The sequence below is a fragment of the Emys orbicularis genome, chromosome 8, assembly GCF_028017835.1.
Source record: "Emys orbicularis isolate rEmyOrb1 chromosome 8, rEmyOrb1.hap1, whole genome shotgun sequence".
NCBI lineage: Eukaryota > Metazoa > Chordata > Testudines > Emydidae > Emys > Emys orbicularis.
The window spans coordinates 62,377,859-62,395,643 of NC_088690.1; the positions used below are offsets into that span (position 1 = coordinate 62,377,859).

Here is a 17,785-nt window from a genome sequence, read left to right on the forward strand (position 1 = left end):
TTTACACCAGAAAATGACATGCTGTCCTGTCAGTCTTCCTTCCTTCATGAAGAGCAAAATGTATGACACTTATAAAAGTGGGGATTCACAAAACATGGCATGAACAATCTAAGAGTGTGGAGAGAACCACCTTATCCTTTGTCTCCTAGGAAAAGTAGATAAAATTAAAGCAGCAGAATCTGCTATGAATATTGAACAAACTGAAATTAAACAAAAATAAAACTGGGCAACAAGCTCATAGACACCACACGATACTAATACATGAAGGTATGCTCCCGCAAGAAGTATTTCACCTAATACCCATGCCAATCATTAAGAAACTGATATCCAACACAGACCAAGTGTGATATGATTACCAAGAATTACTTATATGTCATTTTCACCTTTTAATAAGGATAAAATCTTAACTGCCTTTAAATCATTGGATATTTTTCTCTTTTTTCTTAGCAAATTGCAGAAAATTACCTTATACATTATCAATTACAGAAGATTTATGAGAGTCTGCAGTCACACCACCCTGGGTGGTGATCTTATCTCTAAGCAGGTAAAGAGGTTATGCCTACTCAATATTTAACTAGAACACAGCCAAAGAACAAGCCAGACACTGGAAGAAAAATTCAGTAGGTGAGAGCTTTCCACAGCGTTAGTATTAAGCAAATTTCCCCCGTCTAAAACAGCGTCAGGAAACAATGTGCAGCTGGATGTGCTTTTTTTCCTAAGCAGGTTTGAAACCATAGTTTGGACAAGTTGTGGTCTCCAAAGACCCTAAGACAAATGTTCACAAAAGTAAAGTTGTTAACCTACATCCCCTAGCCATAAATCAGTTTGTAAGGGTCTTTGCGGTAAATACTTGTCTTATTAGAAGAAGAGAAAGTAGTCTATTTAGAAATAATAATAGCAGCTCACTGCAAAAACCCATTATCGAGAAGTTGCTGGACTTGAAAATGAACAAAATCTTGCCTACCACTGGTGCTCTCATATAGGTTAATATTAGAGGTAGACCACTAAGCAGCAAGTTTAATGGCAAGTGATGCTTCCCAGGACATTCGACAGGAGGAGCAGAAGGTGCTGTACTCTAAAAGGAAGCATAAACTAACCCACCCTCAGTTAGGATAAACAAATGAAATGTCCCGTACAGGAGAAATTTGCCAGGAAGTTGCTATGCAAATATTCTTTTCTAGTTTCTTTCTTTAAAACAGCCCGCACAGGCAGCTGGTGTGCAATCCCCTTTTTAATTAGAGTCCTTTATTGTTTAATTAGTCCCAGAACATTTAACAATGTAAGCCTGCATTGTGCATTGGGATAAAAGATGCTTCTCCCTCTTGGTTCTAACTTAATATCCTCTGTTGCAGCTAGAAATAACAAGTTGATCTATTTTCTATCCAAATCAATGGCGTCTTTCCATGTTAGAAATAATCCTCAAATCTACAAGTGAACATTTCAAGGCTACTTTTGCAGTCAGAAATTAAGATGGGGGCTTCCTAATAGAAACAGAAATTACAAAGCTTTCAAAGGACTTCAAAGTACACAGGATTTACTCACATTTATATAAACTTTGGCTCACTTCCAATTTCCTTCACCTTCTATCTTGCACCTGCATTAGTTAACTTAGAAAAATGAAGATTAACTAGGTGTATTAAAAGTAAAGTATATTAAATATGTAGCAAAGTTTTTCCCACTGTACAAATATAGTTATTAGAATTTGAAATGTTGAAAAAATAAATGCTTGCACATGTTCTTAACAGGTTTACATGGGTTATTTGAAGGCTGATCTTTTACTTCCAGCTTTTATACTCAACTTGTGCACAGAATTAACAGGAAAATGAATAGAAATAGCTGTATTAAAACTCTGTTAGCATAACATAAGTTCAGCTCTGTGGAAGCATGTGATCCTCTAGAAGAGGAGCTCAAACTAAGCATTTTTTAAAACCCCAAGGTTGACCAGAATAGGAGGAAAGAAGACATAATAGGAAAATTCTTACCCTGATTTACCCTGGGTGGTTTGGAATGCAAAAATCTACTTATTAGTTCTATTTGTTCTTTAATTTTGGATCAGAGACTACTGGTAATGGGACTTGTCCATCCTAGAAAAAGGTAAGAAAACTTCATCTTTCTTCATATTCTCTCCAGTATCTGTTTGTTCCTGCTTTGAAACCATGCTCTAACCCAGGGGCAGGCAAACTTTTTGGCTTGAGGGCCGCATCAGGTTTCCAAAATTGTATGGAGAGCTGGGGTTAGGGGAGGCTGTGCCTCCCAAACAGCCAGGCGTGGGCTGGCCCCCGCCCCCATCCGACCCCCTCCTCCCCCCGCTGCTTCTCACCCCCTGACAGCCCCCCCAGGACTCCTGCCCCATCCAACCCCCCGTTACCTGATAGCCCCCCTGGAACCCCTGCCCCATCCACCCCCCTTCTCCCTGTCCCCTGACTGCCCCAAGAACCCACCCCTCTGCCCACCCCTCGCCGCTCCATCCAACACCACTCTCCTTCCTGACTGCTCCCCCCAGGACCCCTGACCCCATTCAACCCCTCTGTTCCCCGCCCTCTGACCGCCCCGACCCCTATTCACACCTCTGCCCCTGACCACCCCTGCCCTCTATCCAATGCCCCCCGCTCCCTGCCCACTTACCGCGCTGCCTGGAGCACCGGTGGCTGGCGGCGCTACAGCCGCGCCACTGCATCAGGCTGCGGCTCTGTAGCTGCACTGCCCCAGGAGCTCACAGCCCAGAGCATTGCGCTGGCGGTGCAGTGAGCTGAGGCTGCAGGGGAGGGGGGACAGCAGGGGTGGGCCCGGGGGCTAGGCTCCCAGGCCAGGAGCTCAGGGTCCAGGCAGGAGTGTCCCACGGGCCACCTCTATTGTAACCTAACTTCAGATACCACTGAAAATTTCAAAGTAATTTCCCTTTTCCATACAGTATTTGCAATTTCTCTTTCTTCATGTAAAATTTCTCTTTTTGTAACTTTATTCTGTCTTCTCATAAACTTTGTATATATTACAAGTTAATCCCTTATTATCAGGAGCGCCGCCAGCTTTTCTGCCGCCCTAGGCGGCGGAAGGTCCCGCCCCGAAATGCCGCCCCCCACAGAGGTGGCAGAAGGTCCCGCCGCCGAAATACCGCCGCAATCACCGCCCCCCAAATTGTAGCACCCTAGACAACCGCCTAGGGTGCCTAATGGGTTGCGCCGGCCCTGCTTATTATCCCCGTTTGGATACTATTGTCTCAGACTGGGAGAGGTCTATTAATCTTTGTAGTTCTGCTTAAATTGTTAACACAGTGTTGCATAGCATATACTAACAAAAGTTGAGAGGGGCATTTTATACATTGTTTTGACCTCATTTAAGACATGAAGATTTCAGCCCTAAGCAGCTGATTCATTCACCTAATTTTGCCCATCTTCCACAAAGTCCCTCCTAACCCTTTCACAAAAACCCACCAACATTGTTTGGGTTAAAAGCTGGGCTATCTACAACTGGTAACAATGGTTATAGAAATAAATATACTTGTTCAAAACCTTATCCCAGAATTCCTGAGTCATTTTTCTAAATTAATAGTTGCAAATACTGACAGATCTATACTTTTTTGGTTAGAAGTCCGGTTAGCGACGCAGTGTGGCTAAAGAAGGCTCCTTGCCTGCCCTGGCTCCATGCAGTTCCTGGAAGCGGCCAGCATTTCCCTCCAGCTCCTAGGTGGAGGGGCAGCCAGAGAAGCTCTGCGCACTGCCTCCGCCCAGTGGTGAGCTGGAGCCGGTTCGCACCGGTTCGCAGGAACCGGTTGTTAAATTTAGAAGCCCTGTCCAACCGGTTCTAAAAGGGCTTTTAAATTTAAAGTGGCGCCTTAGGCACCGACTCTGTGAGCTCCGGCAGCTCCCCGCCCCGCCCCTGGCCCCAGCTCACCTCTGCTCCGCCTCCGCCTCCTCCCCTGAACGCTCCGCCCCGCTTCTCCTCCCTCCCCCGCCCCCCACTTCCCACGAATCAGCTGTTCATGTGAGAAGCCTGGGAGGGCTGAGAAGCAAGCGGCAGCTTCGCGCTCAGGCCCAGGGAGGCGGAGACGGAGTGGAGGTGAGCTGGGGTGGGGGGGCGCGAGGGGGACCGCCTGCGCCGCAGCAGGTAACCCCCTGCTCCCCCCCAGCTATGCTACCCTGCCCCTAGGACCCAGAGGGACCTGATGGATGCTTCCCGGGAGTCGCCCCAGGTAAGCACCACCGGGACTCCCCACCTCGCCCCCCGGCAGGTCCCTCTGGCTCTTAGGGGCGGGGTGGGCACCCACTACGGTGGCCCATGAGACCCTCCTGCCCGGCCCCTGAGCTCTCGGCCAGGAAGGCTAGTCCCCGGCTGTTCCCCCTCCCCCGCAGTTTCAGCTTGCCCCACCTCCGGCTCATGCTCTGGGCGGCGGGCTGCAAGCTCGGCGTGACCCGGTGCTCCAGCCGAGAGGCGTGGCTGTAGCGCCACCAGCGCTCCACGTGGTGCGTGGTGGTGGCGGCCTGGCCCGGCTCCAGCTGAACGGCACGGCTGTAGCGCCACCAGCCACCTCCAGGCAGCGCGGTAAGGGGGCAGGGAGCGGGGGGCGGTTGGATAGAGGGCAGGGGAGTTCGGGGGTGGTGGTCGGGGCGGTCAGAGGGCGGGGAACAGGGGGATTGAATGGGGGCAAGGGTCCCAGGGGGGCAGTCAGGAAGGAGCAGGGGTTGGATGGGGCGGTGGGAGGCAGTCAGAGGCAGGGGTTCCAGGGGCAGTCAGGGGACAGAGAGAAGGGGTGGTTGGATGGGGTAGGGGTCCCGGGGGGCCATCAGAAATGAGAGGAAGGGTTGGATGAGGTGCCAGGGGGCAGGGAAGGGGGGTGGAGGGGGCAGGGATCCGGGGGGGGCATCAAGGAACGCAGGGGGTTGGATGGGGCAGAGGTCCCGGGGGGCGGGGGCAGGCCATGACCCCCTCGTGGGGTGAGGAGGGAAACGGTTGTTAAGATTTTGGCAGCTCATCTCTGCTCCCGCCCCCAGAGGTGCCTTGACAGCTCACCGCAGCTAATGGGAGCTGCAGGGGTGGCACCTGTGGGTGCCCCCTCCTACACCCTGAACCCTCATTTCTGGCCCCACCCCAGAGCCCTCACCCCCTCTCGCATCCCAACCCCTGCCCCAACCCAGTGAAAGGGAGTGAGGGTAGAGGAGAGCAAGCGACGGAGGGAGGAGAGCTGGAGGGAATGGGGGTGAGGCCTCAGAGAGGGGGCAGGGCCTTGGGGGAAGGGGCGGGGGAAGGGTGTTCGGTTTTGTGCAATTAGAAAGTTGGCAACCCTATTTTGCTGCAAGCAATTTTTTTCAGAGGACATGCTTGCAAGTTTAATTTTACATTAGAGACCATAAAACCTCCTTATTTAAAGGATCTATAAAGACCTGAAGCCTTAACTCTGGGTCTTTTCTTTTCCCATTTAAATTGAGATAGTATGAAACAAATTAGGAAACTTATTTCTGATACCACAATAATACGACGACAGCTTGAAACAGAAAGAATAAACTAGGTAGTACATTCATTTTAATCAATGAGATTCTAACCAGCCAAGAAATAGTATATTTATTCCATGTTTCCATAATTCCCCTGATCCATGTCAACAATGGCATTTATACTCACCTTCATTCAACTGGCCCTTAACTGGATGGCAATTGCTTCCCTATGTCCATTTCAATTTATGTTTTTTAAAGAGATTTGTTCTCCTGATTTTGTAATTTACTCCCAGAATCAAACTTCCCATACTTTGAGACCCAGAAGAATCTCCAGAAAGGTCACTCTCCAACTGATGGCCTGCAATTACGTTCTTGGCCCAGATACATGCATTACACAGTGAGCAAACAGAGCTAATTTTTGGCTGATTTTTTCCCACTTCTATTCCTTTAATTAGTTGATTATGTCTAATTTTCTGGGCAAACGCTTCTATTTCCATAGCCAATAATAATGACAATCATGGACAGACTTGTGTGGTTCCCCTATACAAGTCAATTCTTCCAGAAATACAGCCATTAACTCTTGCCTGAGGTTCTTCATACAAATCTCAGTCCATTTAAGGACATTTGTATTGCATTCACATCCAAATATATCACCCCATATAACCCCAAATACATTCTATAATGACAATTTTGTTATTTTTTTCAGCATACTAAATAAATCACTTTCAATTCTCTTTTAATATTGTCTGCTAATTGCCTGTCCTTGATCATTTGTTCCTGTGTATGCAGTTAGGAAACATATTTAATATTTTATCTAGCACCTTAGCAAACCGAGAAATGTGATTTTAAACTGACAGCATCCCATTAAGTAATCACAGAGAACTTTAAAGAACAATAATTCTCTAGCTGATTCAATTCTGGCAACACTAATAATAGTTTGCCTTGTTCTATTATAAGTTTGTTTTTTTTTCTTAAGAATCAAAAGCCACAAAATTTAAGGGAACGTGAAACATTAATGAGATGCACCTAGGATAGGAAAGATTTTGTTCATTTTCAAGTCCAGCAAGTCCTCTGCAGTGAAATGCCTTTATTATTTCTACGTGATAGGCCATTTTGGCCTCTTTAAATAATAATTTACATTTATATAGAGCCTTTCATTAAGATTTGCAAATTGATTTATGGATAGGACATTGTGGGCAGGACAGGGCTTATGAACCGTAAACAAAACCTGATAGGTATCAATCACACTTTAAAGTTTATGTGCCAAGTGTTGTCTTTGGTGAGAGAGCTAAGGTTACAATTGACCTGGGGTAAATGATTGGTCCTTTCGGACTGGGAGTAATCTGAATATTGTTGTGATTTTTGGTGTAAGGGATCATCTATCACAAACGCAGGCTTACCTGGGTGGCAAGATAGACTGGAGTACTCAAGGGGACTGTTTGTGACTCCATGTTGAGGCTTACAGTGCTTGAAGAGTACATACTTGGCTGGTGAAATCTAATTATAGAACACACAACTAGTTTGGGGTTTGTGCCCTGGTTTGTAACAGTCTGCCCTAAGTTGGCACCCACGTTTGTGAGCCACTCCAGACAGCCTGACACTACCACCCATTCCTTTTCTCTCTCATCAGAAATGCTTTCCTGCTTCAGTTTCCCTACCTTACATGCCATTTGTGCATCATAGCAGGTGGCTCCATTTGACTTTCCTGCTTCTGCAGGTTGCTTCTCTCAGTGTTGTGTCAAGAACAGCAGACATGTCTCTTGGAGGACAAGGTATGTTATAAATGATCTTTCTAATAAGGGGAGAAATCTTTCTTTCCTGTGTTGAGTTTAAAAAACCCCAACCCCACCCAAAACACAGACTCTAGCACTCACAAAAAAAGGAAAACAAAATGGTAGATTTCAACTTTGTATTTAAAATGCTGTTTTGATATGGTTGCATAGTTAAAAATGAAAATAAAATAACCATTTTATGTTGTCACTGAACTGTACGCTGAAATGTGGGAACATTAATTATGAAGTTACTTGACAATACATGGTTAGACAATTAGAAGTATTTTTTGCATTAATGTTTGTCAAATGTATGACATTTTCAAAAAGTTTGTACATTAGTAGAATTCCAAATTAGAATAAAATTTACTTTTAGTATCTGCCATAATTTAATTCATATTAGGGTCCATATATGATATATTTCCTGTCGTCTGCCTACAAGTATTAATTTTCCATAAAGTCAAGCAGATAGCTCCTCATTGTGGGTTATGTCATGTCAGTGCTGGAGTATTTCCAAAGCCTCCAGACACTAACATAACTCTCTTCTCTGCTTGAGATAGTCACAAGCAATGATGGCTAGATATTAGACATTCAGTATTAGAGACTCCAAGTGTCAATTCCCCATTCCTGCTTAGGGACTAAAGCCAAAGTTTTCCTACCTTGTGCCTCAAGTTAGGTCCCTAAATCCATATTTGCAAACATTCAATTAAAGATAATTGATTTACTTGTTTGCATCCAAGTCTTCTACTGTAAAGCTTCCTACTTTTAGAGACTATGCTACCAAGAGGTCAAGAACCTAACAAGACATTGAGTTTCCAGAAATGAGCCTAATATCCACAAATAGGAAAGGTCAAGTGAAGAGCAATGAAAATCGGAGAATGTAGAGACCTCACATCAATGAAAGGCTAAAAAGATGACGACTAGTTCAGAAAGGAAACAAATTAGAGAAGAGGCAATAGAGGCACTGAAGGGTACAGAAAAAAATAAGGTGAGCATTCCCATTTATCCTCTTTTCATAATATAAGGGCAAAATTAAGACAGAGAATTTAAATTTTGGAACAGAACAAACAATCTATGGAATTTATTATAAAAAAAATTTATTGCAGCAAAGACCTTAGGATTCAGAAGAGGAACAGACATTTATATGGATAAAATACTGAGTTTTATGATCCAAGATTAAATTAACATTTTTTTTAAATGCCAAAGAAAATTCTTCAAAATATAAACCAACCATGAACTGACAGCATTTAGGGAGAAACTTTCCCTATTGCAGATTATTCCATAATTGTCCATTAAGAGGATATCTGGTATCAGCCATCACTAGAGACAAGATACCAGAACAGATGGACCTTTTATCTGGTTAACTATAGCAATTCCTATGTTCCTAGGTTTTGTAACAGCTTAAAGAGATTTTCATGGATAGGTTGACCAGACAGCAAGTGAGAAAAATCAGGACGGGGGTGGAGGGTAATAGGAGCCTATGTAAGAAAAAGCCCCAAATATCGGGACTGTCCCTATAAAATCGGGATATCTGCTCATCCTGTTAATGGAAAACAGAAAAAGTATTATATGAGCAATAATTACATGCAAGAGAAATAAACTACATACAATATTAGAAGAAGGTATACATAAGGCAAAATGACCTTAACAGACAAGGTGAAGTGACAGTCAACCTAGCAATTTAAAAATACGCTGTGGTGAACAGAAGAGTCAGACCTGGATTTATTGTACAACATTGCCCAAGCCAGCGGGCGGCCATCAGAGATTTATTTCAATTTGTAATAAAAGTCCAAAGTTCTTCACACACATACAGATTTGAAAAAACAAAACAAAACAAATGTCATCATTGACCATAAAGAACCCCCCCAAAGTCCAGCAAAGTAAAAGCAAACATCCCTTAATGCAAACTCCAGCCACTCAACCCCAAGAAAAGCATGAGAAAACAGGTAATCTTTGCAATGTGCCAGTAAGATAAAGATCCAAACTTTATGAAACTAAAGAGAGTGGGGCAAGATCTATTGTCATGGGTCCCTACCTGGAAACACCATGCCACCAGCCCACTTCCATTTAAACGTGAAGGCTGTTAGCTCAACTACCACAGCAGACCTTAAGTGTTGCAGTATCATGCAAGCAAAGAAGCAGTCTACAAGGCAGCCAGCATTCAGCAGGTCACATCCAGAAACAAAATGCAAGCTTCTTGATACACAGTGGCATGTGCAAAGGTTGTTCCATTGTGCAGGTACATAGAAAGGCTACCTCCATGCACCCCACCCCTTTCCAACCATTTAAAAGCTAGTCACAATGTGGCAGACTGCACGGCAGCAATCCAATCTGGAAGTGACAAAGACATGCAGTAGTATAGCACGGTCTACATTCAAAAGGAAAAAGTTACAACCTTCTAACAAAGTACAGTTAGAAAAAAGTACTCTCAGTGAGCTAATTGCAGAAGTTGTGCTGAGCTTCTTGGGTGGTATGAAATGTGCTTTTTTCACTGTTGGTCTGTCAGCAATACAGGTGTGTCAGATTTCTACCAGGCATTTTGTTCTTAGATTGGGTCTGTGGTGTATTGCAATGCCGTGTGCTGGCCAAAACCACTGGAATAGTGGGAGGCACTTACACTTAACTGCCGGTGCACCTGCATTCATTTTGTGCGTAGCTCTTAGGGATCCAGTGCCTTTGAGCCTGGGCCACCATCCAAGGTGCCAACAACCTGTATTTTACTTATGTTGCACCAGTCAGGTCTAGACCTTCTTGGATTGCTTGTGTGGGGGGAGGTGTGTAATTCTGGACTTTGTCCCCTTATAATTCAATGTCTGTCTTGCTTCTTTTACTCCCACATTTCTTTCCTTCAATTCAGGGAAATTTGGCAGTCACTGTTACAAAGTACTGATATGTGCACATAATGTTTTGAGTACTCTCTAGTGGTATTTCTAATTACAATACTACTTAGTACAAGAAATGTCTTGTTGGACATTATCCAGAATCTTTCACAGGAAGTTGAGTGTTTCTGTGTCTAGAAAGTGGAGAAACAACAAAGCATAGTGGATTCTTAGGACAGGATAGATTTGTAGTTTCTATCCTCTTCTGTAGATAAGCTTGATAAGTTTATTGAGGGGATAGTATGATGGGAGTGCCTACAAAGGCATGTGGCCCATCTGTCACTGCTATTACCAAACAATTTAAATGGCCAGAGATGGGACACTATACAGGGAGGGCTCTGAGTTACTACAGTGAATTCTTGCCCAGGTGTCTGGCTGGTGGGTCTCCCTTACATGTTCAGGGTCTAACTGATTGCCATATTTGGAGTTGGAAGAAGTTTCCCCCCGGGTCAGACTGGCAGAGACCCTGAGGGGTTTTCACCTTCCTCTGCAGTGTGGAGCATGAGTCACTTGCTGGTTTGAACTAGAGTAAATGGTGGATTCTCAGTAACCTGAAATCTTTAAACCATGATTTGAGGAGCTCAGTAACCCAGCCAGAGGTTAGGGGTCTATTATAGGAGTGGGTGGGTGAAGTTCTGTGGCCTGTGATGTGCAGGAGGTCAGACTAGATGCTCATGATGGTCCTTTCTGGCGTTAAAGTCTATGAGTCAACACTCCTATCTGCAAATTCAGCAACAGACAAGGAACCAAGAGACCCCCTACACTCAGAACCTTAGCAACAAAAAGGCAAACAAATTCCTTCATTCAAGGAACCTCATGCAACCTTTGTTTTCCCTCCCACTGTTCTTCCCTGTCTGCCAACATTACCTCTGTCTTCCCTAAGCTGAGCCACTGCCAAGTAGCTCTCATTAAAGCCTCTATCTTGACCAGAGGCTGGAAAAGCTGATAGACTGTGAAGTCTGGGTCTGATGTAGTAAGACCACAGTGCTAGGTATCATATGTATACTAAAGGCACTGCAGCTCATAGCACTTAACTGTCTCCCATAACAGCCTCAGATACGTGTTGAGTAAGAGGCATGACAGATTAGAATCTGGAGTACTGCACATGAGTGTGTCCACTGTGCTAAATGAAGGGAGTGGAGGGGGTATTTCCCTTTTATGGACACCCCAGCCAGCAGCTATGAAATCCCTCTTAGTAGCTGTTCCCTAATTGCTCTACCTGTAAAGGGTTAAAAAGTCTCACTGCTATGCATAGGTAAAAGGAAGTGAGTGGGCACCTGGCCAAAAGAGCCAAGGGGAAGGCTAGAACTTTTAAAAATTGAAACAAGACTCCCCTTTTGTCGGTCTGTTGTTCTCCTGGGGAGAGGTGGACAGGACAGCAGTTATACCGTAAGAAGCTTGGACCAGGTATGAAAAAATCATCAGTATTATACCTAGAAACTACTCATTTAAAACCCCAGATATGTAAGTAGATCAAGAAATGTCTAGGAAGATGTGATTAGGTTTATCCCCTTTATTTCGTTATGGCTTGTGGATTCCTCTGTGCTAACCCCAGGTGCTTTTGTTTTGCTTGTAATATTTAAGCTGGATCTCAAGAAAGCTATTCTTGATGCTTAATCCTTGTAGTTGCCCTTTTAAGATCTAGCAATAGCCTGAGTTCCCAGATGTATTTTCTTTCTTTTTTTTATTAATAAAATTTACCTTTATTTAGAACAGAATTGGATTTTTTTTTCAGCTCTTCCCCAGAGGGGGAGTGAAAGGGCTTGAGGGTACCCCACAGGAAGGAATTCCCAAGTGTGCTACACAAGTGCTCTCAAAGGGGTTCTGCACTTGGGTGGTGGCAGCATCTACCAATCCAAGGTCAGAGAAAAGCTGTAACCTTGGGAGTTTAATACAAGCCTGGAGTGGCCAGTATTAATTATTAGAATCCTTCCGGACCTCCACCTTCCCCACTCGAAGTGCCAGAGTGAGGAATTAGCCTTGACATCCACAGATAAGCAATTGTCAAAATTTTTTGGTCCTGTCAGAGAAAAAAGAATGAGGCTGGTTCAACTACCCATGCCAGGGTCCACAAATGTCCATGTTAACAGTGTCTTGTGATCAAAGACTAATGATGGATCCAACAGAATGAGCACAGACCCTTGATCTTCAGTCACCAGAAGATGATCATCCTACAATGCAACCTCCATACCATAAAAAGGCCTAAAATAAGGGTCCCCAGATGTCTTGACACTCTAGATATTATCTGAGCTGCTTTGCCACAGCCTACTCAATAAACCTCCCTTAAAAAGAGAGATTGTAGACATGACTGTAATTAAGATTCTCTGTATCAAAAAAGTCTAACAACTGCTTCTTTAAAAGATGCTAAAAAGACATCATTGACAATTCCTACTAACAGCTGAATTTCTCTCCATTCACCTTTACCAGCCAAGATAATCATGAGTACAAGTTAACTTCTCAGGTTGTGCCCCAGCACATTGAGAATGGACGCAAGTGATACTTGCTGAAACACTAACGGAAAAGTCTTTGTATTTTTCTCTCCCTCCCATCATCTACCCCAGGCACAGTTACACCACATAGAACTAACGAAAAGCTTGCTACGGCCAATTTTAAACGTAAGCCTTTGAATGACAAGCCCCCCTCAGAACAATCTGAAACACAGGATGTTAAAACAACACAAATTGTACAGACTTTGTTAATACCTACTAGATCCCATAAGGTTTTTAGGTTCTCACTGATAGAATAAGACCTCACTAGGACAGGCATGAGGGCCAGTGAAAGATATACGCAGAATCATGAACATTTAAAGTGAAAATAACATCTTCACTGGAAAAAAAAATCCACTTCATCTCATTTCACTAACCATTTTATCCATCATATGCCAAATTATATAGTCGCCAGCATTTGTATATTCATAGTTGATGGGGCAAAGTTCATGCCTTCAGAGAAAAAGATTTCTATTTAGCAAAAGTGAGTTTGCAAAAATTTCATATCGAACGTTAGATGCAATTGTCCCTTAATAATCTCGAAAAATATAAGCCACCTAGAAATCCTTAGATTCTACTAGTTCATGAAAAGCCCAAATTGCAGCTACATATTTTTGTAAGGCAACAGTTTGAAGATCAGAGTCATATAGAAAAGTAATCAATTTTTTTACCCCACAATAAACAGCTTCCCCACTGTTAGAATGGAGGGGAAGAATAACAATGAATGGATTTAATGCAGCACACAACAAAATGGTGGTCTCACAATGGCTCCCAGAGAAAACGGTGTCCAAATCACAAAAAACATTATCAACAACTGACTCTCCTGCTGGCAAGGCTAAATAGGCCATGAAGACCAAACTCTTCTCTCAATTCCAGGAGCAACTTTCTCACCTTAAAATCCTAGCTGACTGGTCAGATTAAAAGATACAAGCAGCAACAGGATAAGACAGAGTTCCATCTCTCTAATGTCTCTACTTGAGACTTGTGAGGGCACCAGATACTAAAATGATGGCACCCTAAGTATGCTACTAATTACTACTAGTATAGTAGTCAGGATTGAGTCATACTGGGAGGACATTGTGAGGAAGTTTGCATTGCCATTGCCCATGCTGTATGTTTTCTGTGGACAGAAAATTTCAGTCTCTGGAGCTATAAATCCAGTACATTTTACAAGCACTATGTAAAACTGGAGTCATTATTTGCTTCCATCACACTCATCTTTGTGGCTATTGTTTTAAATCAGATAAAATAACAGTGATATGTGTTTTAGAAACATAAGATAGATAAATCTTATAGAGCAGAATGACTAGTCTGAAAATGCACAGAAGCTTTGTAACTTTACACTAATGATTCTCAAACTGTGGTCCATGTTCATCAGTAGTCTGGGAAGCCTTTCCTGATAATCTGCAAAAACTATTAGGACACCCAAGCAGCAGAGGCATTGGGATGTGGTATGGGGAGGTGATACATGAGAGGATATTCCGCTCACAGAGTGGTCCATAGAATGAAAAGTTTGCAGAACCACTGCTCCAGATTACTAATGATGCTATGCACTGGAAACCATGTGATGAGAAGAGGAGCCAAGTCTCTTCATACTAAATATACTTTTTAATATTCTTATATAAAAAAGCCTTTGCCAAGATCATATTCGTTCAATAAAGAGGAAAAATTAAAATACACAGCAATTGGAGGCTGATGCTAACAAACAATAAATCTTAAATAAGACCCAACACTTTAAAAACACGGTGATGCAGTGCTTGTTATCAAGGCAAGCAGAAAGTTAAATGTCAAGCATTACTATGGATATAGGTCATTGGTTTCTATTGTTAATTAATGCCATCCAGCAGCTACCCACAGCAGGGGGTAAAGTGTGTTCATCACCATTTCAATTACCGTTTTTTTTTTTTTTTTTTTTAAATATAAACAGTTCTGCACACTTGTCACTTTGCAGCCACACAAAACTGAGGTTCTATATAGTTTATTCTAGAAAACAAAAGCATACATAATTTTTACCTTTGTGATGAGAATCCTGTATTTGTCCAACATGGCCTGGTTGTCATGGCATCCTGCTAGCAACTGCCAAACCTCTGCCCTTAGTGCCTCTGGAACACCACTCTTCACCAGTGTAGACAGTCCTTTTGGTCGCACAGCAAGGTTACTGTGCCTGAGAAAACAAATTAAATGTTTACCTCTCCTATATGAGGAGACAAAAACATCCAATATGAGAAATACATGGAAAGTTTTCTGAGTATGTGTGTTGTTCCAAAAAGTACAGTCACTACTAATTCAAACCATAAATATTTGTTTCCTTGCTCATATTTGCAAGTACTTCTCAGGTTACTAGCAAAACTGCCACAAGAATTCATATCAGGATCGGTGACAAAATTTGCTGAATACCCAAAATCAAAATTTGCTCATTACCCAAAAGGTCAAAATTAGAGAGGTTTAATCAAGACTAGAAATGTAAGAACTGAAGAGGGAACAAAGCTAGTCAATGGAGAACACATTGATAAATGAAATTCATTGCTAGCAAGTGCAACAATTTGTAGTGCACAGAACAATTTGACTATTCATACACATAGGTGAGCTCAAAATTAACTAACTATTAAGGAAAAAGGCATAGTCATTATGGAAGTTCATTTAAAACATCTGCTCAATGTACAGTTGCAGTTAAAAAAAAGCAAATAAAATACACTGGGTTTTATAAAAAGAGGCATTGAGAATATTTTAATACTATTGTTATGGAGGCACTAGTTACAGCTCCATAGTTAAAGCTGAGTTGAGTTTTGCTTGTAAAGCAGGGATTCAACCTCTTTGTTATGTATGAAGAGTATACAGTATTTCCACCAAATTACAGCACTTCCTCTGAGTACTAATTTTCCTAAGAATTTACAAGTAAATCCATTAATTAATTCATTAAAATTAATTAAAAATAGGTATTTTTAAAATTAATTTAGCACTTCTCTATTAGACTTCTTGTCCACTGCTTCTCCACCTAGTCCCACTCCCTGCGTAGAAGATGGGAAAGATTCATGCATGGCTGGGACATATGTTTTTTAAAAATTAACACACAATTAATCTGTGGAACTCACTTCAAAAATTGAGGGAAAGGGCCTAGTAGAATTTAAAAAGGATTACATAATGATAACAACAACAAACTTTTTTTAAAATCAATGTTACAAATAACAATCATGGTTTTCCATAATAAACAGAAACAAGACAGATAGACTTCTGTCTCTAACTTAACTACTTTGAGATATTCTGCAAAGAAGCCTTTCTTTCTTGTACTCAATTGGAAAACAAACGTGTTTTTAATGACTGGTCATAAACTTGAACGTTTTCTGTTTTGTTGAAAATTAAAAGTCTTGGTTCAGGACAGGTAATTCAAACTCCACCACTCCAGTCAGGCAAACAAGAGACATAACTGTCCCCTTCCTACTTTGTATCATGCTTTATAGTGGGTCGCCTGTGACTAATGGATTTCTCATAGGAGGAGAAGCTATTATCCAACAGAAATATTTTAAATGCTAGATATTTTAAGCATCTTCAAAGTAAAGAAATTTCTATTCAGGAGAAAATAAGTGGGTGTGAATTGAATCTCAAACACAAAGTTACACACACAGTGAGCATGAACTAGTTAGCAAGATATCCATATCCATGAGAAAGTAGTTCAAGGTTTGTTTGGTAATTATTTATATAGTGCCATTGCTATGTACGGACAAGTAAGAAAACAAACTCCTTGTCCCCCATAGACTTTATAATTTAATTTAAACTGAAAGTGAAACCACCAACAACCAGGCAAGTGGTAAGAAGGGAACAAAAGAAAAAAGAATTGAATACTACTGTCATAAAACCAAGCAAATAACTATGCCCCCAAAATACACAAAGTTTAAACAGTCTGAAATGGGGTAAAGAAGTTCATCAGTTCTGAAGCAAATTCCATAAGATACATGCTGTACTTTCGAGTGTGCTTTCCATACCTGCACATTTAACTACAATTGCTTTTTATTTGTTAGGTAATTTACAGAAATCACAGCAGACAATTTTTCTTTGTAAGTAAACATAAAGGCCTACTTAATTCTGAGCCTTTTAACATGTAGATAAATCCAACAAATAGCCAAGAGACCTGAATACTGTGCTCCATGTATTATTACCATCATATATTTCCAACTTCCAAGCATGTTAGAGCACTGCATGCACAGGATCATAATGGATTTGTTACATAAATACTCAAGTACATGAACTTTACTGCACAGATAGCACTTCTCTTGATAGTATTAGATAATTCAGTTTGTTATAAAATAACCATGCAGTCAAGCAAAACTCTGTACCTTTACAATTAGCAACTCTTCAGATATCTGAGTGTCTGTCTGGGAAATAGTTTAAACTATTAATATTCCTTGCTGTCCATTTTACTGTAGAAAATAAATACGCATGCTTTTTACTTTCTCTACTGCCATCTGTTTGGCTGTGGAAACAGTGTGTTTTATTTAAAAAAAAAACACAAAGCTTTGCTTATCTTCATCACATACACAGTTTGGCATTTGGAAAGGACTAGGTCTCTCATGACTGCTGGTGGATTCACATCTTTAATTTCTTATGAAGTGCATTTATTATCTTGGCTACACTTCAGCAGTTATTTAATAGGTCAAAGAACAAATACAGGATATTATCAGAGATGCCAAGACCATATGATTATGGCCTGGGAGGACATAACAGAAGAACAATAAAAAGTTACAGTTGCTATAAATATTTCTGGTTAAAGACTACTAAGTATGGCCATTATCTACGTACACATCAGAAGCTATTATCCACATCTTTTTGAGAATTCAGCTGGTTATGACAGAAGTTCAGCTCAGAAAAATAGACCTCATTCTAAGGATGCCCTATATTGTGACTTATTAAATAAATGAGAAGACAGTCCCCTAATCTTCCATTTGTGTTTTTTTCCCCCCTGCTTATCTTGTTTTGATTTCTAGTTACAGTATATACATTATCTTTTAGGAAAAATCTCTATTACAGAATACATCTATGCAATTTTTCTGTCACATCAGTCCACTAGTTTACAATAACATTAAATGACAGGTAGCAATTAACATGCAAGAAGTTTTTAATCTCCAAAAAGTCAGTGCACCAATTCTCAAAACGGAAATGTTAATTTCTTACGAAGGCATGTATCTTCTTTCAGCATATGCTGTAGTGTTTGGCACATTGGAGGAGCTTAT

At 41.6% G+C, this 17,785-nt stretch overlaps 1 protein-coding gene across 1 annotated transcript in view; it reads right to left on the reverse strand.

Annotated features, from left to right (window-relative positions):
- RABGAP1L (RAB GTPase activating protein 1 like) overlaps positions 1 to 17,785 on the reverse strand; it is a 525,385-nt gene that overhangs the window by 337,435 nt on the left and 170,165 nt on the right. Inside the window, exon 13 of the mRNA XM_065408876.1 lies at positions 14,574 to 14,724. Within this exon, the coding sequence (XP_065264948.1) occupies positions 14,574 to 14,724 (151 nt within the window). The remainder of the gene's footprint in view (positions 1 to 14,573; positions 14,725 to 17,785) is intronic.